We start from the raw sequence: 23,603 nt of genomic DNA on the forward strand, positions 1-23,603 counted from the left end.
CTGCAATTGATTGCACAGCCCTTATTGACATCATTTCACGTTTTCACGTGAACACTTGTGACTCATGAATCAAAGAACTGCTTCATCATAGAATAAAGATCCTCAAGCTAAACACATTTGTATTGCTCAATAGAGTGGACTACTGTTTTGCTCAATAGATTTCACCCCGACTCAGGTTTTTGAGTCAGGGTTTCGAGTCTTTCATTCTGTAATTCTATCAGCCACTACTCTATTGTGACATCATCCTTGGAGAGACTTTCTAACAGCATTTGTAGAGGTGAGAACAACAAGAGAGACACACAATATCATGTCCATCCATTGTACAGTTTATTATTATTTTCTTTCAACATGGAATATTATTGCTGTTTTGACAAACATTGGATACAGTCCTATGACAGCCATGACTCATTATTACAAGGCAGCAAAAAAAAAAAAAAAAAAAGCGATATCCTCCAATGATATCCTCCAGTCAGCCACAGGTTGAAGTCAGATCATGATGATGCATTGATGGAGTAATACTTGAACAGGGTTTGACCTAATGAACAAGTCCTCTTCTAAATGTAATCCTTTACTATCCAGTGAGGTCCACATATGATACTGACATCATCCTTACAGGTTAAAAAGTTGTTGTTTCTTGCATTTATGCAAGAGCAGCAGATTTAGCGAGGCACTGCAATAAAAAGGCACTTTGGTAAATGCTGAGATGCAACAGAACATGATGATATGACTCGACAGTCTCCACCGATACTGAGTAAAAGGAAGTCAGTATGATTTGAGGAGAAAAATGTGCACCTATGGAGAAACATTATAAAGAACAGAAGAAAAAAAAAAGTTCTACAGGCTCCGCTCCGTCCTGAAAGAGGAAGCAGGAAGTCCATATAACTTCAGGTTAACGTGACATCTCCTGGTTTATGTTCACCAGGTCAGGACACTGACAGACTGGTCGCAGTTCAGTTTTATACTTCCCTCTTTAGGATTTATTGTAGTGGAGAGATTTGGTGAAATGCAACGGTCACCACAACACAGGGAAGTCAATCTTACTGAAGCCGGGGTCTCTGCGGGTCTCCCAGTACGTGTTGTTGCTCACCCACGTGTCATCTTTAGACTTCCTGCACACAAAAAAAGATGACCATTTCTAAATGAATGATGGATTGATCTGGGGGGTTTTTTGTCTTCAAAATGGGCTTTCGTTGGTTATACTAGCTGTGAGGAGCTCACTTCATTCGGTTTAACAAACCAGCCTGCAGTTTTTTTCATCATTAAATTACTTTGGGTGTAACGTAAAGTTCAGTATGGTTAGGGTGTCTGCACATTGCATGATATGTACGTCATCATCAGTGTGACTTATTGAATGGATGTGATGTCATTGATAAAAAAATCTTTTCTTAGTAAGGATGAGCACAATCGTTCTTTCATCACATGCAGTCCGTTCACGAGTCTGCAGACTGTTACAGTCAGAGACACTTTTACCGAATGAGGCTCTATGTCAGGAGGGGATCTCTGAACATGTGCGGCCGAGTAAATGCTTGAAGAAAAAAAAAAAAAAAAAAAGGGAAAAACACAAACACTGTCTGATTGAACTCAAAGATATTCAGACAAACGGCAACGTACTTGAAGAAGTGTGGCTGGTGTGTCATGCTGTTGTCCTGCAGCACTTTCCTCCTCTCCCTCTGAAGCTGCTCGATTCTTTGTTTCTGCTCTTCGGCTTCTTCTGTGTTCCCCTCCTCCAGCAGTCTGGACAGAGGAGACAAGGAGACAAGGAGAGTGAGTGAGGAAAACTCTAGCTTTCACTCACCCTGAAGTAAACTGTTGTAGTAGCACATGGTTGTGTTGATACACGCTTACTATGACTACTTTCTAATACATGGTTTCTTTCATACATGTGTATCCAACATTAACTGCTTCACACCACATGGACTTGAGAAAACCTGCCCCATTAAAACACAAAACCGTGACTAAAGTTACACAGTATGAAGTCCGTCAAATGTGTAGGAATGATAAATGTGGACTAACTCGTAGAAATCAACACTTCAGACAAGAGCAAAAAGTGCAAACCTTTGGTCCGGTCTGAAGCGTGTGTCTGTGGGGGGCAGAAGAGGTCTCAGGGTGGGGTTCAGCTCATTCAGCTCCACTGCATACTGTGTGAAGCCGTAGTACTGCTCTTGGTCCGCTGGCATGACATCTAAATAAAAACAATTTAAAAACCGTCACGCAGAGCCAGTTTGCTGGCGTGTTTTAAGTCCCTCTGTGTAAAAAACGTCATACGTGACGCATCTGGGGACCGATCACTCACTTGTCCTCCAGATACAGGTGGCAGTAGGCGGGTCCCCTTGAAAGATGGAGTCGTGCCACTTTCCAAAAATGGAGTGCACGACTTTTCCGTTTGAATCGGTGATCACGCCCTCTATCTCGTTCACTGTCGAGCTCCAGGATCTAGCCTAAAAAAACACAAAGTTGGTATATGTGAGATGGAAGGTAAATGTAACATTGAATGAGGGCAAACACATTTCACACTTCTATAATAACTACTGTGTGATTTATGTTGTTCAGGTATGAAGGTTTTCCAACGCTTGTTTATAAAAAAATCTAGTTCCTATATTTATCCAGCAGGTGGCAGTGACTTCAAGAAAAGTAAGCTCATACATCTGAGAAGGCAGCGTGTGTCAAAGATGAATTGGACATTCAGTGTTCTAACAAGAGGGAAAAAACAACAACAGTATGTTTACAGAAAACTAGGTGCTGATTGTCTCTACGGTGGAACCACACAAAGAAATCTGCTTAAAGAGCTCATCAAGAACTAAACCATTTGTCTCTGCTTTGTTTTGCTGTTAACACCTCTTTTTAAAATAAGCACAGGGTCACATATCTGGGTTTTCTGACCTTAACGAATGTGACTTTGCATTGGCAAACATCACTGTTGATGTTCTTGATTGACATCTCTCCGTAGTGTTCTATCCAGCGCTGACCGCTCAGGATGTTATGGATACAGGATGTCACTTTGTTCCATTCGTAGTGGTCCCCGAAGCTGCAGAAATCACACGTCTTTTTGTTCCTCATGTTGTCTTTTTCTCTCACATACTTACAGCCCATACAGTGTACCCTCATCCTCAACATCCAACAGTGTAAACAGTTATGCAGATGAGAACACACACCTACACACAACAAGGAAAGGACTTACGCAGGTAGCGTGACATGGGTGGTTCCCATGGGAACAATTTCCATGGATTTGCCCCAGAATTTATTTTTCCATCGGACATCTGGGGAAAAAATATATATATATAAATACATCACAAAGGAAAAAGTGAGCAATTGATGATGATGAAGAAGATATCCACAATCACTCAATTTGAAATCTCAGAGGTATTATCAGGTCTCTTCAGTGAACAGCAGCATCTCTAGATGGAGCTGATCTTTCGTTATGTGAACAGGGGAAAAATCAAACAAGCCAACAATCATACATCCACTGCAGATAGCTGATAAGTTGTATGTGCCAAAGTTTACAAATAGGGTCACTTCAGTGTAATCTTCATGATAATCGTGAGTACGGCACTAAATAATCGTGTAATGAAAGGTTACAGACGTGTCATTAGGTTAAAAAAAGTCACAGTCAAACAACACACCATAAAATAAATCTGCAGAAAACAACCTCAGAAAAGAAAAGGATTGGGCCACAGTGCTCACCTTGCCAAAAGCTGAAGTTCTTTGAATCACAGTGACACGCTGACACGGGAGGGTGATGACTCACCTGCGAAACAAGTGAGGAGACGCGAGATAAGATATACAGCACTTCATTAAAAGTTGTACAACAGTACAAAGTGTTATAAACTCGATGTAACAAGGTGAAACCGTGAACGTCCTACATATTATTATCGTTAGACTAAATACTTTATTAACTCTGAGAGAATCAGTTGAAGTGCTGAAAAGCAACGGATCACAGGCTAGTCTATGACTTACAAGCTCTCCACTGATTACTACAAGTGTATCACTTCAAGGCATAAAAAGAAGAATATAAACTTTCCATCTTAAAATGATGATTAAAAATATCTAAACATAGAACCTTAATCTTACTTAAACACAGATTTTAGATGAAAAGGGACGCATTTAAGAATCTGACTTCAACGACTCCACATGTCAAATGACCGGTCATTCATCTGTTCTAAGTTCTCATACAGTCATCTTTAAGGCAGACTATCCTGGGAGGAGAGTGTAATCTCATGCCGTAAATCGTGCTGAAAATAATGATGTCATCGCTACCTGTTCCGCTATGAACCTGAAGCCTTTGTCCGGTCGGTCACACTCGTACGTCTCTCCCAGGACAGGGTTAAAGGGTTTACTTCCTGCTCGGTAGTAGGAGGATGCGTACGCAGATATTGCAAATGTAGCAACATACACCTGCAGACAAAATCAAATTTGTTGAGTTCATTTGTTCCATGTATTCAAAGTAATCGTAATGTTGTCTACATGTTTATGACATATGTACGTGCGTGCATGTGTTTTAGATGTGAAGTGAGATTACATATGAAAACTGCATCCCTGTACAAAAGCTGTTCAACTGTATAATGTTTATGCTACAGTATTTTGAGGTCCCAGACTTCTGTTGAAACAACAATAAGTCTTTATCAAATCTTTAAATAAAAATAAGGTCATTGTTTAACTAAAGTCAATTAAAAGCTTTTTCTTAGAAGTGTTTAATAGAAGTTTAGTCACCAAGAAACTGAGGAACATCAGAGTATTTTTCAAAAAGCTTTCTGGTTAACACATTCCCCATCGAACCAACTTGCTCTTGCTGGTTTTGACATGCATCTATTTGCCTCTCACCATGCGCTGGTAGGGATCATGGGTCTGGTTGGCGGTGTCCAGCAGCTCGCTGTACTCGACCTCCTCACACAGCCTCTGCAGGGTGTTGAGCGGCTCATTGAGCTGCACCGGCATGGCCACCTTGGACAGGTCCTTACCGATGTTGTTTTTCAGGATGTTCCACAGGCTCACGCTGCTGGTCGGGCTGGTGGAGGGCAGCGTGGAGCGCCGACGTGCCAGGGTCACCACGCTGCTAACTGGAGGGGCGTAAAGTGGAGGGAAGGGCGGTGGGAGGGGACGGCAGGAAGAAGGCGTGTGAGAAGGGAGATGGAGGAGAGGTCGTTGTTGACATAGATATGTAGATTAGACAAACATCAAAGTGACCTGCACAGCAATTTATAATCAAAGTCAGGAGTATCCGAAAAGCTCATATCCACTTCATGATCTTTTCTTCTTCGGTCCAGTGATCATGTCAAAAACCGAGGTTGTCATCACTGATTCAGATCTAAACTTTCAGAAGCACAGTACCGCTACGACAAGGACAGCCTTCTATCTTCTTAAGAATATTATCCAAACTCAGGTGCTTCATGACCCAATCCAACTCCGAACAACTGGTCCATGCGTTCATATCTAGCAGACTAGATTATTGTGATGCCCTCTATGCAGGACTTCCCAAAAAAAAAAAAAAAAAAAAATCAATGAAGAAACTTCAACTCATCCAAAACGCAGCAGCCAGAGTGCTAACAGGGACAAAGAAAACTGAACACAAAACCCCAATCCTAAAAAACCTTCATTAGCTTCCAGTTCACTAAAAATTTAATTTAAAATATTACTTCTGGTTCACAAAACATTACATGGAATGGCAGCTTAATATCTTTCTGACCTACACACAAACTACAGTCCAATGAGACCCCTCAGATCAGCAATAGAGTCAATACCAAATCTGGTGAAGGTGCATTTAGTCACCATGGGGCAGTTTTGTAGAATGAACTACCTGCTGATCTGAGGTCTTAAAATGTTGCTCTTCTCTCGTGCCTTTGGCTGCTAATTTATCTCTCTCATTTTGGTTTTATTTGTTTTGTTTGTTATTTTTAATGAGTTTGTATTGTGTTTGTGTTTTGATCTTTGTCTTCTGTGAAGCACACTGGGTTTATGTTTGTATGAAATGTGCTATAGAAATAAAATTGAATTCATTTGAATTAACACTATCCGTCATGAAGCTTTGTCAAGTAATCAACGATGAAATGTGGAGTTTGTAACCACGTCTGGAGAGAGATTGTGGTCGTGTTAGACACATTGTCTTAACAAGTGAGTGATCACGAGGGTTACAGACATTAAACATACATTTAATAGAGGATATTTTAAGATAGAGGCGAAGTGATGGATGCACAAACATAGAGAAGCCCCGCCTCTTTTTGACTGAATAAAACTCTTTGTTTTCCATCAGGAGATCTATTTGATTCCTCACACAGGCATTCAGACACACAAAACATGCAACTGTTTCAAGTACCAGAGTTGTGTCTCTCACTTCCTCCCTCATTGCTGTAGGTATCCATGGAGACACTGTCGCTGACGTCACTGATGTACGAGTCGTCGTCAGATACCTGGAGACAGAGAATCGACGATGAAAGGTCAGTCATCAATAATCAAAAATTCCCACACTGTGTTTGTTGTGATATTCAGGTAACAGGCTTTCATTAAAACTACTCAGGCTCCTTCCACATTTCTCTCCCTGCACAAATGATCAATTCTTAGACCTGAATTTACACTTTTCCACTAAATTTAGTGCTTAAACATATAAACAAATAGTTCATAATATGAATTAGTGTCCCAAATGTTAACATGAATTTAAATGTATAAGTCATTTAGAGCATCTAAAAGTCTTATAATAAGCAGCTTGTCTATGTTTAACACCATTTTAAATCTTTTTTTTGGATTTTTACAAAAAACGTGACCCCTATGTTGGAAACATTTCTCATCAATTATTCACATTTATTTGTATGTATAATATAATTATCATAGCCATGCGTTTGGATTCAAACACAGAGTTGAGGAATAGTATAAAGCAGTAGAAGTCTCACTTCATTCTCCGAGGAGGAAGAGGAGAGGAGGTACTCCTGAGCGTCGAAGAACTCGGAGATGGACTCTGGGATTGATGCTCTGCTCTCATTGGACGTCTGGTGAACCAAAGAGTGGGATCCACTTGGACATTCCTGATAATATTAACAAGCCAAGTGGATGAAGCAGATCCCCGGTGACAATTAAAAAAAAAAAAAACATACGTGCTGTGCATGCAGACACATGATAATCTGAATCACAAACACACTCACTGAGGCATAGGCGCTCTTCAAACCCATGACCTGCGCCGGCTGGGGGGCCTGCAGGGTTTGTCTCAGTTTGTCTTTTTCTGCTGAGAGAGAACTAAAGGCTGACTTCAGTGTGGCGTGGACTGGAGAGAGGAAAAACAGAGACGGTACAGAGTTGTCATGGAAACTATCTCGCCATAGACGCCGATAAAGGGAAAGCAGAGAGGGACTCACTGTTGTTGGCCAGTCTGCAGAAGTCCTCCTGTAAACGGGACACGTCTGTAGGTGAGTCTGGGGACTCGGGACAGACTTCCTGAGTGTTTGATTCCGTGGTGGAGAGGTTCGGGTTGGAGGCGTGGAGGCGAGGAGATTGGGAAGAGATGCAGCTTGGGACCTTAAACAGAGGAAAGGTGTTAATTTATTGTTTTGTTTTTTTGCAAAGAAATCTCAGTGGAACAAAAAACATCTGTAAGTGTACCTGTAGTGTGGCTTTGGTTTCTTTTCCATTGTTTTTGGACCTCCATCTCCTTGGCCTCTTGTCCTTTTTAGGGATGTCAAAATTAGACCCCTGAGTATTGCAAAAAAACATAAATGTATTTAATAAACACAATGGCTTAAAGTACAAGTTGATCATTAATCCAAAGAGCACATCAAAGAAGTAAACTATGGCCTCAAAACTAGCTAAACAGAGTTTAATGTGCCTTACACCTGCATTATCTGTAACGGCCACCAGGGGGAGACTCCACAGGATGCATAAAGATCAACAACTGTACGAAACCAGATGAGGAATTCACATTCTCTGGTGATTTATTATCTCAGGAAACACTTTCCTCTGAGTAGTCACCGGTCTCTTTAATACAGCATGATGTTTATTTAGTAAATGATGATCCCATTTGCCAACACAAATACAAGACGTGCAAAGGTTCAACAGCGCCTCTGTTTTAATGTTGTCAACACAATGCTCTATCTATTTTACCCGAGTTTTATTGAAAGTGTTTGGACCTTTTGTATTCAGTGTTGGGGAGGAGCACTGTCTGTAAAAAAATAAGCACAAACTGAACACGGTTGTTAAACTAGGCAGCAAAATAACCAGGAAGTAAATGTGCTGCATTTCTGACCTGACAGACTAGTGAACAACAAGATAACAGCTGACCCTCTGCACCCTGTTTGGTCGGAGTTTGAACTCTCGACTTCAGGATGAGGACTAAAAGAAGCATTACATGGTTTGTACCCCGCAGCATCCAGCTGTTTAAAAAGCTCTGGACTGTACTGAATGTACTATAGGCACTCTGCACTTTATCTAACTTCATGTGATGCTTTTGTGTTTTATGTGCTTTCATTCTTTTGTGCCATCTTGTAAATGTTTGTTTGTTTAGAGTCTTATGCAATAAAGGTTTTCATTCATTCACTGGGTTTGAGGATAAGGCAGTCTACATCCATCCTTTACAATCAATACTTTGCATAACGACCAGCTGAATTATTATTCTGTGCTTACTGGTAGCAGACTTATGGCTGGGGCTGAGTAAGTGCGATGGAGGACCTCCATGCTCTTCAGCAGCAGGTTGAGTTCCAGCAGGTACGACTCACATTCTTCCAAGTCTGAGGTGAAAAAAAACAAACAGATTATTATAACATGTCAGATGGGATGCATGCATGCATGCACAGCGGTAAGGGAGAGGAGTAAGAACATAAAAGATTCACTGCAGTGACACACACTTAAAAAAATAAAAATAAACAGTTGACAGGCAGGGAAGAAGAAAAGACAAGAGACAACAAAAAAACCTAACCTTTGCTGCACTTGTCCATGTCCTCTGAGGAATGGAGCCAAGAACTGACCTTCGCCTGCTGGATGGACGCCTGCTTTGTCAGAGTCGCCCTCTGTTCAATAACAGGAGAACAGAATGAATGACGCGTACACAAGCTAACATCACTAAATCCCTACTGTGACTACTTTAAAAAAATACAACAAAAAACCCTCTTTGTTTTGAATATTTTATACAAAAAAAAAAAAAAAAAAAAAAAAGAACACAGGGAAGTCTTACTTTTCTAAGGGAGTCACTGAGGGAGGGGGAGGAGGAGGAGTGTGGGTGGAAGAGGTGCCTCTCGTGGGGATACATGGCAATCTCGTTCTGTCGGAACACGCGGTGATTACGCAGCTTTGACACCCACTCCTCGAACAGCTCGGGAGACTTCACCTGGGCGGCACGGAGTCAAATAAGGAGCAGAAACTTTGAGAACGCCGCGGGGCGTCGATGCGCAAATCTCCAAGGAGATTCACATTTATTTCAACGACTCTCGTTAAAAGGCAGGAGTTACCTTCAAGTGATAGATGTTATCCTCCGTGTCCAGGTCGATGCACAGGGCTTTCTTCTTGATGGACATGACGGAGAGGCCGACGTCGATGCAGCCATGGAGCTTCCCCTTCTTTAGCTGTAAACAAAACACCGCTTTAAGCGTTGTCTGCATGGGCCTTAATGCCAGAACGACAGAGAGATGGTGCTATTCAGGAAATACCTACATCAGTGTCCCGCTTTGCATACTTCAGGATGCCTTTCTCCAACACAAAGTACCTCTGAGAAGAAGGAAATAAAAACACCAGTTAAACTCCATTCTGTTGTTTTCCACCAATAAAAAAAACAAAAAAACACTTGACCTCGACTTCCATGTTTTACAACAGCAGCAGTGAAATAAGTGATCAGCAGAATTTACAATGACCTTGAGCAGACCAACCTTTAAAAGGTTTACAATGAAAAGAATGCACTGATAAAGCACTTTGACAGGACTTGAGAACCTTTTGTGTGTGTGTGTTTTTTTTTCCTGGTTGCCAATTTAAGAGGCAATCCACTCGTGTTGTAATGCAGAACTTTCCAGGTCTGAGCGCAGTCACAGAGAAGAAGAGGGGGAGGAGGATGAGTCAGGGTTACAGTATAATCAGCTGGGAATATAAAGAATAGAAAGGAGGAAATACAGGAGGGCCATGGTGGTGAGGGGGAGGGAATGTAGAAATAGCTCAAGGTATTAACAGATAGCGGGTCAGATCTGTAGCTCGACATTTGGGACGGACTTAAAGCTCAGAGGAACGTGTACGTCAGTTTGAAGATTTATTGCGTGATTTCCGTATTTCTTCAGATTTGGATGGGAGACATTTTAGAGCATTAGATATTTTAACAAAAACCAAAAAAACAAACATCTAAAAAGGTACCCCTCACAACCTTCAAAACGTAGCACACAATTAAACGTGTCTGGCTTCAGGAGCTTCAGAATCACGCTCAGGGAGAGAAGAGCTCTGTGGTTCAATAAAAGGAGCAGCGCTGTTCTATAATAAGACACGTTTCTGTCTGGGGGGCTTTAAAAGGATTGCCGAGGCGCTCACCTTATGCCACCCCTTCATGGGCCACTTCCTCCTCTTGAGCAGGAGGCCCTCCTGTCTGTCGGGCTCCTTCATGCTGGCTGGAGCCCCCCTGAGCCCCTCTACAATCTCCCAGCTGTCCTGCAGGGACACACAGACACAGTACTGTTTGAGTCAGACAGACAGGTGAGTTCAGCACACAATGCAAACATCAACAACACATTAACATCAACACACATCGCAGGCAGGTACGACACTGGTGTGAGTGCAGCGCGGGTTAAACTGTTTCAAAGCACCTCAAGCATTTCTTCAGTGTTTAGAGAGTTTGCGTTTGAGGAACATTTCGTTTGTTACCAGAGAACAAAGCTGGTTCATCATTCAAAAAGATGAGTAGAAGTTGAATGAAAGCAGAGGCGAGTACATACAAACTAATGCAGGAATGCTAACCCTAGCTGTTAGCACCACAGAAGCTCTGATGCTGCACCCCCTCCTCACACACATACCTGGTTACTGTCATGCTTCGAGGAGCCGCTGCTGTCGCTGTGAGTGGGCGACAGTGACGTCATCTTCTGGCGACTTGAGCGCTTTTTGTCCACCTTCCTCTCGTTCCCGTGGCAACGTCGGCGACCGAGATCACACGAGTGCCGCTGGGAGCATCACTCTGACCTTTGAAGGCCACGGCGCGACAGTCAGCACTGCAGAGGGAGAGAGAGAGAGAGAGAGAGAGAGAGAGGTCGAAACAAATGGATGACGGAGCAGAACAAAAGCTTATTTTTATAGAGAACAGAAGCGGCGTGGAGGAGCTGCGGATAAAGACGGAGAGGAATCGCTTACTCACTGTGTGTCTGACTAACTGGAACGGCTGATTGAGGATATGAAATTCCCAAAAATCAAAGGAAGCAGCAGACACGTCGAGAATAGAAACACTTGAGCTCTGTATCATGTGCTCTTTTGGGAAACATTGGAGTATTTTAGATCACGTTTACTTGAGCTTCATAATGAATAACCGTCTGGTTTTAAGAAGAGTGAAAGCAAAAACTGTAAGCAGAGGAATGTACAGAGCTGTGGGCTCAGTGGTAGAGCCGCTCATCTAGTAGGTCAGGGTTCGATCCCCACCTCCTGCAGTCACATGTCAAAGTGTGTGAATGTGCATGATATACTGATGGAAACATTACACAGCATCCTCTTCAGAACAGTGTCTCAATTGTTTTGACCACGAAATGAGCAAACTTTCATTCAAATGAAATGAAAGGATCTGATTTCCATGTCGACCACATAACACAAGTCAAAACTAGTAAAACCCCCCAAACGATCCACTGAGCCCCTCGTTTCAAAGCTGCTCTTTTAAGGAGCCTCTCTGTCGTCCAGTTAGGAGTTCTGCAGGCCGCGTATTAGAAAACCATCTGACACTATCAAAATAAAATGTGAAAAGTGCTCATCACTCGTAACTCAGAATTTTGGACTATCAGGTGTTTTTTTTTTGTTTTACTCAATAACTGTGTTTTCCATCTCATTTCCCTCCTGGATCCAGAATGCACTTTGGTACATGAGGTAGTGTTGTCGTTAAGACCAAACAAGACAGAGACGTTCCCGAGACTGGAGTGCTCCAGACCAAGACCAAGAAAAAAAAAAAAAAAATCATCAACTTGTAACACTGGGAAGGTTTCAGTTGTAACCAGATGAAAGTCAAACTGCACATAAAGTAAAACAATAATCATTCTTTTAAAAAAGAGGTGTTTTCCTTCAAGTCTCAGCAAAGAGAAAAAAAAAAAAAACAACCTTTCAGTGGCGGTCTAGATTTAAAGTCTGCCAAGTCCGAGATTGAAAAATAATTTGGATTATGGGACGAGACTCCGAACCAGAAGACATCAAATCATTTGGGTTACATTACGATCCAGTTAGTCCCTTTTGCTATGTTCAATACAAATGCTCCTATTACTAACAATGACGTTATGAAGCCCTGACATGTTGTTTCCATCTCCAAACCGAAACCTATCAAAAACATCACAGCGTCAAACACGAATGCAAACTGCAAAAGCAGAAACAGCTTAACCACTGACTACTTTCTATTAATTGCACTTCCTCCTGAAAGATGTGCTGTATTCACTCTCTGAGGACTGAGGGAGTCTCCACCTCACCCAGTATTGTGAATCATGCTAGACATCTTAAAAAGCCCTTTCTTTGTTATAGTGATCTGAGCATTTAAAATAATCACATCATAGGAGTATTGCGCACACGAAAGAAAAAAAAGGATTTCATGCAGCAAAGGTTTTGAACCCATGCTCATCGTCCGATGAAGCTCAAGTCAGCAGCGAGCATGACTTTCATTGCTCATTTAGAACAGATTTTTTTTTTTTTTAATCTGGATTCAGGATGGGAAGTTTGTGATCGGCAGAAAGTGTGAGAGAGTTACGCACGCCGTCATCCCTTCATATCGTAGCACTGAGCGGCATCAGACAGTGGAAGCTCACACTCTGGGAGCTCGCCGATCAGGACTGTTATTTCTTTGAAAACATCAACACTGTATCTCTGCTGGTGTCACATGATGAACTCACTCAACCCCCCCCCCCCCCTTGTCTGCTCCCTTTGAAGACTTCAGTGTTCTGTCTCTACACAGACGTACTGTGCAGAGCATTGATCACCACATTCTCACTTCTTTGGAACAGTCAGTCTGTATCTCACCTGTGTGGTCCGATGCCACTCCCTTTGTGCGCTCATTCTGCCACAAGACGGCTACTGCACAACCTCGTCTTAAGTCTGGGTACAAAACAAAGCCGTGTGAGCAGAAATGCAAATGTGTGTTAAACTCTCCGATTCTGAAGCCAACTTCATACATCCTCTGTGAACTGTTTTTGGTGGTTTCTGTGTGTGTTGTGTATTCTGTAGTTCCCCAAGGCCTGGCTTACAGTCAGCGCCATGCCCAGGACGTGAGTCATCGACAGGAAAGAATGCGCTCCCTGCTTCGATACCCCCCCTCGACACACCATAACACACAGCTACAGTCAACACTGGTGCTAAAAGCAGACTGGACGGCCCACTTACTTCACAGCCCGGGAGCACAGACAACATGTTTTGAGTACAGGCTGCGAATGAGAAAACTTTGGGAGCTTGAAATTAGCTCATCAAGCCGTCGTGCGTTTTCGCCCCTTTGTCAGGCTGCAACATGTCCGGTGTCTTCCGCTGAAGCGCCACGCGGATGCAAGTCAAGTTCGGGGATTCTGAACACGTAGCACGTGCATGATATTATTTCTACTCTGCGTCTCCTGGATGCAGTTTAGACTTTCAATATGTGGAACACGACGATGTGGCATGTAGTGCCTGGCGCTCAGGGCCTCAAACGGTAAATCTGCAGCTCTCACTGCACTCCGGGGATGAATAGGGCCGTGATTATAAACACAATAGTTGGTGAGTAAGTGCAGCAGCATGAAGCGGCACCTTACATAACACACTCAGCCCTGCCTTCAGAGCCTCACTCTCTCTCCCCCCCCTCCCCTTTCACCCCAACAAACTTCCTTCGAGCTCAAGCTCAAAGAAGAAATGCCTCGGTATCAGTGCAAAGATTCCGTTTGAAGTGTCGCTACCTTCCAGCTTGAAAGCTCTCGCAGAAGTTCGTCTGGGATTCTTTCTTCCACAGATGAACTGTAGCACTCTGTAAGTGAACCTGGGAGACCGAGCGCCCTACTTCCCCCCCCCCTCCCCTCGCTGAGTGATTACTGGAGCATTGTACACCATGCAACAAGCCTCCCGCGCTGTAAGACTAGAAGTGCTGAGGTTTGGCATTCAGACTTACGTCATGGAAGTCAATCATTGATGACACAACACCTTGGTAAATGATCTGTTAAGAAAGAAAGAAGGGGTCACGGCTGCAGCGCGGCCGCACAGTCACAAGGCCCGAGCGAGGTGAGAGAAGGAGTAAAGGTGAAGGACGGGGGACGGGGGACGCTTTGTGTGCTTCGTCTTTAGCTTTTACTACTTCTTACAGCATTGGTGACATCAGCTGACGAGAGAGAGGAAGACGTGGAAACGGGCTCCTTCTGACATTGGGATAATAGTGGTAGCTCTTAAGATAACGCAAGCACTGAATGGTGAATTACACTTTCTGTTTATTCATCCCCTTCCTGACATGTTTCACTCAGGTAAGGGCCTGTTGCATCGCACAGAAGGGAAACGCACCAACGAGATCAGACATCTCCAGTCGCTCTTTGTGAGAGACGTGTTTTGATACCGGTATCCTGATTAAGCAACGCTTCAGGAAAATGGTTGTACATGCGGGGTTGTTTATGAGCAAGTTTTCTCAGCAGTGATCCAAAGACGTCAGTCTTTCTTCACGGATGCACTTTACACAGAGAACGTTTGAATGACCTGCACTCGTTACACGTCTGCCACTGTTTGAGATGATTGACATTATTTTCAGACTTACAGCAGTGAGATCTCTAACTGACAGAAAAACAAACAGAGGAGATTGATGGTGATTTGGAGAGGCTTCCCGGCGAACAGCAGCGAGGATGTTTCAGCATTAAGCGCTACATTAACACATCATGTTCACCTTCACTAAACTTAGCCTCGTTCCTTCGGCAGCCCGAGGATTGACTTTGATTTAAAGATTCGCAGGAAGTGGAACGAGAAGTTTTGGTTCAAAACGATCGTCAGCAACTTTCCATGTTCCCACAAAAGCGCTCACGCTCTTTGAGCACGTGTGTGAATCTGAGCCCAAATAATACGGAAGTGGAAATTATCCACCAATATAGGACTCTCCCAGATACACCACAGCAATTACATGTTTGAAAGCTTTTTTGCACATGTAAATGGAAAAAGGAAGCTTGAAGTTAGCCATTAAGACACAGTAGGCTGCTCTGGAGATAACGCTTTATGTTCTCTAATAACACTCTTTGATAAAGAAAGCATCTGAAGGTAATCTGGGCACAATTCACACAGAGATGCTCCAGAAGCTCAGAGAGAAAAACATGCTGCCTTTGTGCTTCTTGATCGGAGTAATATATCATATGATACATCAAAAACCTCAGAAATGCTATTTGATATTGATGCTCAATCCATCAATCAAATTAAACTACAAGTCAATGACTGCTTGATTACGTCCTTGTTGTGTACAGCAGACACATGTTGTTTATTCACAATAAGCCCCGTGGCTTTGAAAAGCAAAGCAAAGCCTCATCTGTCCCTCACCAGTTTCCATGACAGGATCTCAAGACGTCGAGGTCGCAGCCTCAGGAATTGTCAGACTGGAGTTTCCAGTCTTGGCACGACAAAACACACAGACGTTGACTTAGCAAGCCCGACCATCTGCTTTCAGCCCCATACTCGTTCTGACAACAGCAGAACTGCCATCAACACAGCAATCCAGTGTAGCCGTATATCCTCCCCATTACAGGCCGACTGGGACTGCAAAGAGGTCCTCACACAGATGGCACATCTGTGCCTCTACCGCCAATAAATCGCCTCCCAGTATGGCTGCAGAATTATCCTTAAAGCTGTGCATGATCCACTCATAATCAAGCTGAGAGCCGGCATAGCATGCTTTAAATAGACCCGCATCTGGCAACATGGTCAGGCTACTTTCAGGATGCATCAACACCTAAACTGAATTTATAAAAAATAGATAGAGAAATATGGACGCACATGGTTTTAGCAGCATTAGCACTTAGCTAATCCGACCTCTTGACTTCACGTCTGGCTGAGTGCGTTATGTGTAGTGTAATGTTTTCATTCAGTGTTGGTATTTCCTGTATGCCTGAACAGAAAATGATCATGAGCACCAGCAAGTGATCGAAGAGCAAAAAGCAGCCCCAACCTGCCGTGTACAGAAGTATCACTCAATGAGTGACAGAGAGAGAACAATACTGAGAGCCAGCAAGCCCAAGGAAGTCTTGTCAAATGTTTTATTTTGAAAAGACGCACACAATTATGCCATTTGGAGCCAAGGGACACTTCTGTTACTGCCCAATCCCTGGTTGCTATGGATACAAAAAGGCAAAGGCAGGAAGATATATTCAGTCCGTTTGTTCTTTATGTGAAATCTGGGGGCATAATACATGGGGCTATTTATAGAGCTGTGCTGTTAACAGCATGAACATGATTTTTACATGAGTGTCAGTGTTGACCTGACGGCTTAGCTTGCAGAAGGGCAAAGCTTCCTAAAACCGTGTGAACCCCCCGAAAGAGATCCAGCGCAGGAGGCGTCATTGCAGAGTGAGTCAAGGCATGCAGGGAGCGCTGTGGTTCCCAGTTTGAAAGTGGGTGTTGTTGTGTAAAGGCGAGTGACACGGAGGTAAGTCAGTGTGAGTCACATAGAGCCACGTTGGATGTTTACACCCAGAACATTAAAAAGGAATGAACAATCAGCTGACTGACAGACTTCATCGATTGCTTCAGAGGGAATTCTCTGCTGCTTTGAGCGGTCACACAAACGCAGCCTGGAACAGCGCCCCCTACAGTCAGGAGGGATTCACTTTCAGCGGATTGCCCTCCAACAGGAACAAAACACTGCAGACTGTTTAATCACAAGGCACGCCCAGTCTATTAATGATGTTTTTGATGAATTTGATTATTTATTTGTACTTAAATCGACAGATCACTTGGCCTATGGTGACATTTTGAAATATTAAAACTAAATCTGAGTTGAAAACAAACCACTAAGAAGTTGCAAATCTGCACAATCATGAAACAGGAATTTAAGCATGATGGACACGTTTGGCTTGAAAAGTTAGTCAGACAAATTAAGTTCAAATGTATTTCCTTTTTGTCTGATATTACTCTCTGCATTACATACATACATGCATACATACAGTGTTTGAACAAGCAATCTGTATAGTATGAATGGCATAGTGATGATACCACCACTAACATGATCCTGTTTCGCTAATAGGTGCTAGGGCCAAGGACTGAATTACAACAGCCTAAAAAAAACCAGTCCAGCCCCACAAAGGCCTGAGGTTAAAGAGGTGATCAGTTGGTGAACGTCTCACACCTATTCATCATTTATATGCGGATGCAAACAGCAACAATCAATGTTTTCAAATCAGACAAAAGAAAAAAGAAATCCATCATAATATCCCATATGATCAAGTTGCATATTCAAATGTATTGTTTTTAAACAAATAGCCCATTAGACAAAGGGTTTTATCATTCACTAATGAAGATGAAGCTAACATAATATCTAGCTGAAGCTCGAATAGGGAAACTTCATTTTTGGCAATTTTGCTTTAGACATATCTGAAAGTATTATCAGAATTGTTTCCATTTTTGTCAATCAATAAAGGAAATAAATAGTGTCATCCTCAATGGTTTGTGTCCTCTCACCTGTGCTTTGAAACACACAAACATGACTGTCAGCAACTTTGAATGTCTCTCATCACAACCCAACATAATGTTCTATAGACTAGACCTACATTTATTATTTAAGTTAAAACACTTGCATGATGTCAGAATGATACTTTACATACTGGGGACAGTGTGGCACTGAAACAAACGCGGGTTTGTTAAATGAAATAGTCATCAGAGGGAAAACTCCGCTAGCCGAAACCACAGGTGTCCCGTTTGAATCCACAGCCCCCACTTTAGTTCCTGGTACAAACAGCAATTCAAAACTTGTCAGCGAAGACCAAACACGTCTCATGTTTCCCATGTGGTCCCAACGGCTGAGAAATAATCAGACTGGTTCACGTTCACACACAAATTCTGCTCCAAATGTCAGAAGGAAGTCCATTAATAATTCTATCGAAAGCGTGAATTCACTTCAGCACTGACACGGGGAGCAAAAGGGAGGACAGGAGCGCTGTCAACTCTGACGCCTTAATCCAAACAGAAACGACACAAAACCGGCAGAAAACACCTCTAAATATCCCTGGATTAAAAGTATAAATGAAAGAAACATTCTTACGGTTGTGTGGCGAAAGCTACAGCATCCTGACAGTGTTGAGACACACTGTACCTGGCTTTGGGGCTTCTGCTCCTCGTTTCAGTGCTCGAGCTTCGTGGAAGAGGCGGCGTTCGCTCCTGTGGGCACGGGTGACTGGCGTTTGTCTAAGCCAATCAAAAATGAGGACGTCAGGAAGGGGCGGTAACAAAAGGGGTCGGGCGTTTTTGAACGGACCATTGAATGACGTAGGCAATATTGTCAAAGAATGAAAGACGCAATCAGGTGAGAGTTTAGTGGCAGACAATGGACGGTCAGTCAGGTGAGCTTCAGCTGTTAAAGTCATGATAATAGTCTGTGTGTGTGTGTGTTTGTGTGTGTGTGTGTGTGTGTGTGTGTGTGTGTGTGTGTGTGTGTGTGTGTGTGTGTGTGTGTGTATGTGTATGTGTGCGCGTGCGTGTGTGTGTTTTAACCATAGACTGTAAAAATACGCTCAACGTTAAATCCCCCACATGAAACCAACAACAGCAAAAACGAAGGAATAAAAGATATCGTGTGCTGGTGCTGCCAGAGGTCAGAAAGCCTAAGTCACTCTGTCATGTGGTAAGATCCCTGATCCAGCTGTAGACCACAATGATTGGGCTCATCTCTGAATACCGATTGATATGTTTATTAAAACAATCAATGTACTCTGTGAATTATCGTGTAAAAGAACCAATGGAGGCCTTCGATTCCTCATAACCAAGGAGATGTCATTGAGTTACTGATTTTGTTTTGTTTGATTTTTCTCTCTAAAACCCAGGTGAGTATCATTAAAGGTGAAGGACAGCTGCTTTCTGTTATCTTTGAAGGGATATTTAGTATTTTTGCTTCAAACATGTCAAATGCAATATGACCTATTGTGCATTGATGTGAACAGCTTGTTCATAATAAAACTCCAGTTGGTTTTAAGAGATACAGTATGTCTTGCTTGTCTGATGACAGATTGTTTGGTGCTTTTCCCCAGACTTTCTGATTGCAAAAGCCGACTTTACCAACAAGTGCAGACTGTTTGCTGAGATGATGAGTAAGTGAGAGAAGTTGTGTGAATGCCCCCAGACAGACTGAGTGTGTGGGTGAACAAACGAGCATGGTTATGTTTTTTTTTTCTTCCTACTTTTCACATGTATTTCACGAATGAAGATATGTGTAGAGAAAGCCTTGCTCGCTCTGTTCACCTCCATTGTCCTTGTGAACTACCTTCATGTCTTGGATTTGTTTACCCAAACAAAACAAATTTCCTCCTTTGCATGGGCATAAGGCTGTCACTTCCTGCCGAGGCGTATTTCTATGGCAACAGAGGGAAAGGAAAACATAAAATAGAGGAGAAAAAAAAAAGGATTTCAAAGGAATGGTTGGGTGTGTCCACATATTTACAGCCAGCAACACCGATGGCAGTGTTTGGAGTTTAAAGGAATGTCTGATATGCAGAAGTATGATGTTTAAAGAACACACAAATGAAGGGAAATTGTTATGTTTTGATATCACAGCCAGGCGCCAGGTGGATTCCCTAAAGCAGTGCACAATTGTACAAGAAAACACACCCTGACATACCTGACAAACCCCGCCCGGTTACAGTGGAGGAGAAAACCAGCAAACATACACAGGTGATGACTTTAAAACAATCTCTTCAAGCATCATTGAGGACAAAAGAAAAAATGACGGAGAGACCGTCATCAATAAGATCATCAGCTGATAATAACATTTATCATTCAGTTGTTGCATTCCAGAGTATTTAGATTGCTATAATGATTTGTTACACAGAAGTGCACATACTGTGTGAGCACTGAGCAGATTGTGTATAATAGTGTCATCTATAGGTTACATACAGTTACTGCACATTGAACACATACTGCTTGCTGTAAGCAAACAGCAGTTTGTCATTGAGCCTATGTGGATTCCTGTTAAACAAAGAACACGAGTTTGCAGGAAAAGTCTGAATGATGTTTTTCACAGCATAAAATAAATCTGTCATTTTCTCAGCTATTCATGCGAATTGCATTTTTTCCACCAAAATTGTAGAGCAGAAAGTAAAAGTTCCCTTCAACTTGAGGACATCTATTTTTAAAAGTGTAAGAGCATTTGAGCTGACACTGACAGCATCTCTGTTCCACAGCTGAACATGACCTTTGCTCCTGAGGCAAATTAACCAACAAGAGGGCTATAGGGCCTTACTGACCCCTAGTTTCCCTCCCTCTGTGTGTGTTGGGTTTATTCTTGTTAATAATGTGCAACTCATTGGATTTATCATAATTGTGATATCGTCAAATCGTGTAAAATGCATTATTAAAGCACAACGTTAATATAAGCTCCATAGCCAGCAGAGGTTTTCTTAATTGGGCATTCATGTGTTGTGTTGCAACATGTGTTGTGTTGCAAAATGCAAACTTCCAACAACTTCATAATGTCACATGACCAAACCCTCTGGTATATGAAGGGTTCAAACAAATTATTTATTGTGTCCTCACAATTGTATGTTTTGAGTGCATTACATTGGTTGACCAAACCAAATGTGTGCTCTTAATGAGCTTTTAGAAATACCAGTGTTGTGTTTTTTTTTAACTTGTTTAACATATCAGTCTCGGCAATATTTATGCTAAGCTAATAGATAGATAGATAGTTAGATAGATAGATAGATAGATATATAGATCGATAGATAGATACTTTATTGATCCCGAGGGAAATTCAAGGCATCCAGTAGCAGTATACAGACAGGCAGGACACAAGACATTAGTTACAATACACACCCGCTGTCCCCCCTCCCCTCTGTATACAATAATCCCCCAACAAGATTTAGCAGCCCCTATGTGACTAAGAGTAAACATAATTACAGGTTTAACCTGTGCAGTTAGCATTAGCATTAGACTTAAACTTATAATGTACATAACCTGTGAAGGAGAGAAAGACGTGCTGATTAAAATAGACCTGTAAACAGTTAAAGAGCCTTAGAAACAAAAAGTGCTGACCTTAATAGTGGTATACATTAGAGTGTCCTTCCTTATCTCACTCTTCACAAGAAAGCAAAGGTGTTATGACAAAATGTTAAAACATTCCTTTAAACGTAGGGGCACCATGATTGGGTAAGACTATCGATGTCTCAAGAACCTTAACACGTAGATTATATTACATTGTAGTGAGGCATTCATATGAAAACAAATTTTCATTGAACTATTATAGCCCCACACTACTTGCCAACGTGGATTTTTCAGTCATCTGGCCTCTGAAAAAAACTGGTGCCTTCTTTTGCTATAAATTTCCTCAACTGCAGAGGGCGATGTTGCACAAAAGTAGTGTGTGGGGACTCCAACTCGACAGCTGCAGATCAGATGTCTCAGCTTTCCAAATTACTGACTGGCGACTTTGTTTTGTGAGTCATAAAGCCCTCTCTCTGTCTCTGCTCTTGTTTTACTCGCTTTGCATTGTGTAAGTCTGAGTGTAACATGAGGATGATTGTGTGTGTGCATGCAGATGTTTTTGTGCAGCTGTGTACAGACTTCCAAGTCCTTGAGTGTGAGTGTTATCTTCTGTGCGGCTCAGGATTCTTTAGATGTTGAGGCATTATGTTCTCTTTGTATCATTATGTGATTAAGGTTATTCATGTGCATGCCAACAGTTTCTATCAGAGTTTCTGCATCAAAGCATTGTCTTCGCAATACACACGCACTCTATCTCTTGCACTATACTCTCCTTATTCCTTCCCCTTATCGCCCCCTCCACTCACTCCACCCTTTCAACAGGGCAAAAGCATGCTCTCTAATTTTTTCCAGATGTCAAGTACCTCCCTTCCCTTCCTCTTTTCCCTGTTCTTTTCCTTCCATTCTGAACTCTCATAGGGTCGACTGAAACCCTAACAGTTCCATCTTCCCCCCCTCCAGCCCCACCACCACCCAGACTTTTTCAGCATATTGGTCGCAACGACAAAACATGACCCCGGGAGGTCATGCAGGAGCAGAGAGGTTGGAGCTCTCCCAAAGCAGAAAGGAATGCAAAGACAAACTCATTTCCCACATTGCATGACATGCTCGTTTTATTGCAATCAGCCGTTTGGTCCAGGGCGCTGTTTGTGTGCTCTGCTGCTCTGATTTTGATGGGAATATTCAAAGAAAAGTTTCTCTTTGTCTCCCCTTGGTTTGTCCCTCCTTCCCTCCTTTTTCTCCTTTCCTGGATTGAAACCACCTGGGGGAGTTGAGCAATTGAGCAGTTATACGTGTAGGGCCACAAGCATGTGTCCCAGGTGTCCCTTCCACTTTTGTTCTATAGTTTATATTGTTTTAGTGCCTAAAATTATAGCTACATTTTCTGTTTGAAAAACAGCAAAACTGAACATATTAAATCTCTGCTATCAGCCACACTCAGTGGCGCTGCACATTTCACAGAGTGGACAGTCTTTCACCATCTCTAAGTGCATAAACACACTCACTCATGCACTCACAAACATACTAGTGCACACATACACACACACATACACACGGTTAATACACATGAACTCGGACTAGATCTGTTATTCCCAGACTTAGCTAAAGCACTTAATGATCCCAGCAGCTGTTGCTCATGTAAACTCTCCTTACACACATACAAAGACACACACTCACTCACACACTCACACACACACACGATCCAACCTCCTCATTGCCTTTTCCCCTTCCTTTTCCTTTACTCTCTTTTCTTTGTCTCTGCACATTTGTTACTTAAGCAATTAAGAACAAATAAAGTTGTAAAACAAGTTCAAACAGACACACAAATGCATATATACACCCTCACACACTTTACAAGATTGCCACACACCAACGCAATCTGTTATTAGTTTGACTCATTTCCTATTGATTACAGCTCTGTTGGAGGATCAAAGCTTGCTGATCATCTTCGTTGTGGCGCATCCTTCATGGATTACTGTGATAATCCGCCAGTTTCATGCAGGGTTATTTTACCAGGATGTGTCCCTTGCAGATTTTCTTTCTGATGTATGTTATGTCCACAGGGGAAAACAGAGACTTTATGATCACTACATACAATACAGCACACATGTTTCCACCAGCACAACTCCTTGTATGGTTGGGCCTTTGTATGAGGTGCATGGGGGTATATATTATACGCATTCTTATGTCTACATGTCTAATAAACAAGACAAATAATCACTTCAATTATATCACAACTATGTGCAATGTTATTTCATAGGTCTATAAGTTTACTATTTTTACCAGTGCAAAATCCCAATTTGTCTGCATCTGGTGAGCTCTTA

At 42.4% G+C, this 23,603-nt stretch overlaps 1 protein-coding gene across 2 annotated transcripts; it reads right to left on the reverse strand.

Moving 5' to 3' along the window:
* Window positions 1-305: 305 nt before the first annotated feature.
* Window positions 306-18,488, reverse strand: LOC306839714 (oxysterol-binding protein-related protein 3-like). 2 transcript variants are annotated; one of them, XM_079368558.1, is made up of 22 exons: window positions 18,350-18,488; window positions 10,956-11,147; window positions 10,477-10,593; window positions 9,622-9,675; window positions 9,420-9,533; window positions 9,146-9,298; window positions 8,891-8,981; window positions 8,599-8,702; window positions 7,582-7,671; window positions 7,338-7,497; window positions 7,128-7,246; window positions 6,879-7,010; window positions 6,308-6,401; window positions 4,819-5,054; window positions 4,255-4,392; window positions 3,682-3,745; window positions 3,179-3,257; window positions 2,881-3,025; window positions 2,294-2,438; window positions 2,056-2,182; window positions 1,612-1,734; window positions 306-1,109 (listed from the first exon to the last, which is right to left on the reverse strand). In XM_079368558.1, the coding sequence occupies exons 2-22, from the start codon at window positions 11,016-11,018 to the stop codon at window positions 1,013-1,015; spliced, it is 2,445 nt and encodes an 814-aa protein (XP_079224684.1). In that variant the 5' UTR covers window positions 11,019-11,147; window positions 18,350-18,488; the 3' UTR covers window positions 306-1,012. The 2 variants fall into 2 exon arrangements, with proteins under 2 accessions (XP_079224684.1, XP_079224685.1); XM_079368559.1 differs by having other exon boundaries at window positions 18,401-18,480.
* Window positions 18,489-23,603: the final 5,115 nt, after the last annotated feature.

This window comes from Symphodus melops, assembly GCF_947650265.1.
Source record: "Symphodus melops genome assembly, chromosome: 18".
NCBI classification, from domain to species: domain Eukaryota; kingdom Metazoa; phylum Chordata; class Actinopteri; order Labriformes; family Labridae; genus Symphodus; species Symphodus melops.

Excerpts from the sequence above, each read along its gene's own strand:
- LOC306839714 (XM_079368558.1), bottom strand. The coding sequence starts at position 11,018 with ATGACGTCACTGTCGCCCACTCACAGCGACAGCAGCGGCTCCTCGAAG. Across the intron at positions 7,011-7,127 it reads TGAAGAGCGCCTATGCCTCA|GAATGTCCAAGTGGATCCCA; the intron begins GTGAGTGTGTTT and ends TAATATTATCAG. Across the intron at positions 1,735-2,055 it reads CGCTTCAGACCGGACCAAAG|ACTGCTGGAGGAGGGGAACA; the intron begins GTTTGCACTTTT and ends TCCTCTGTCCAG.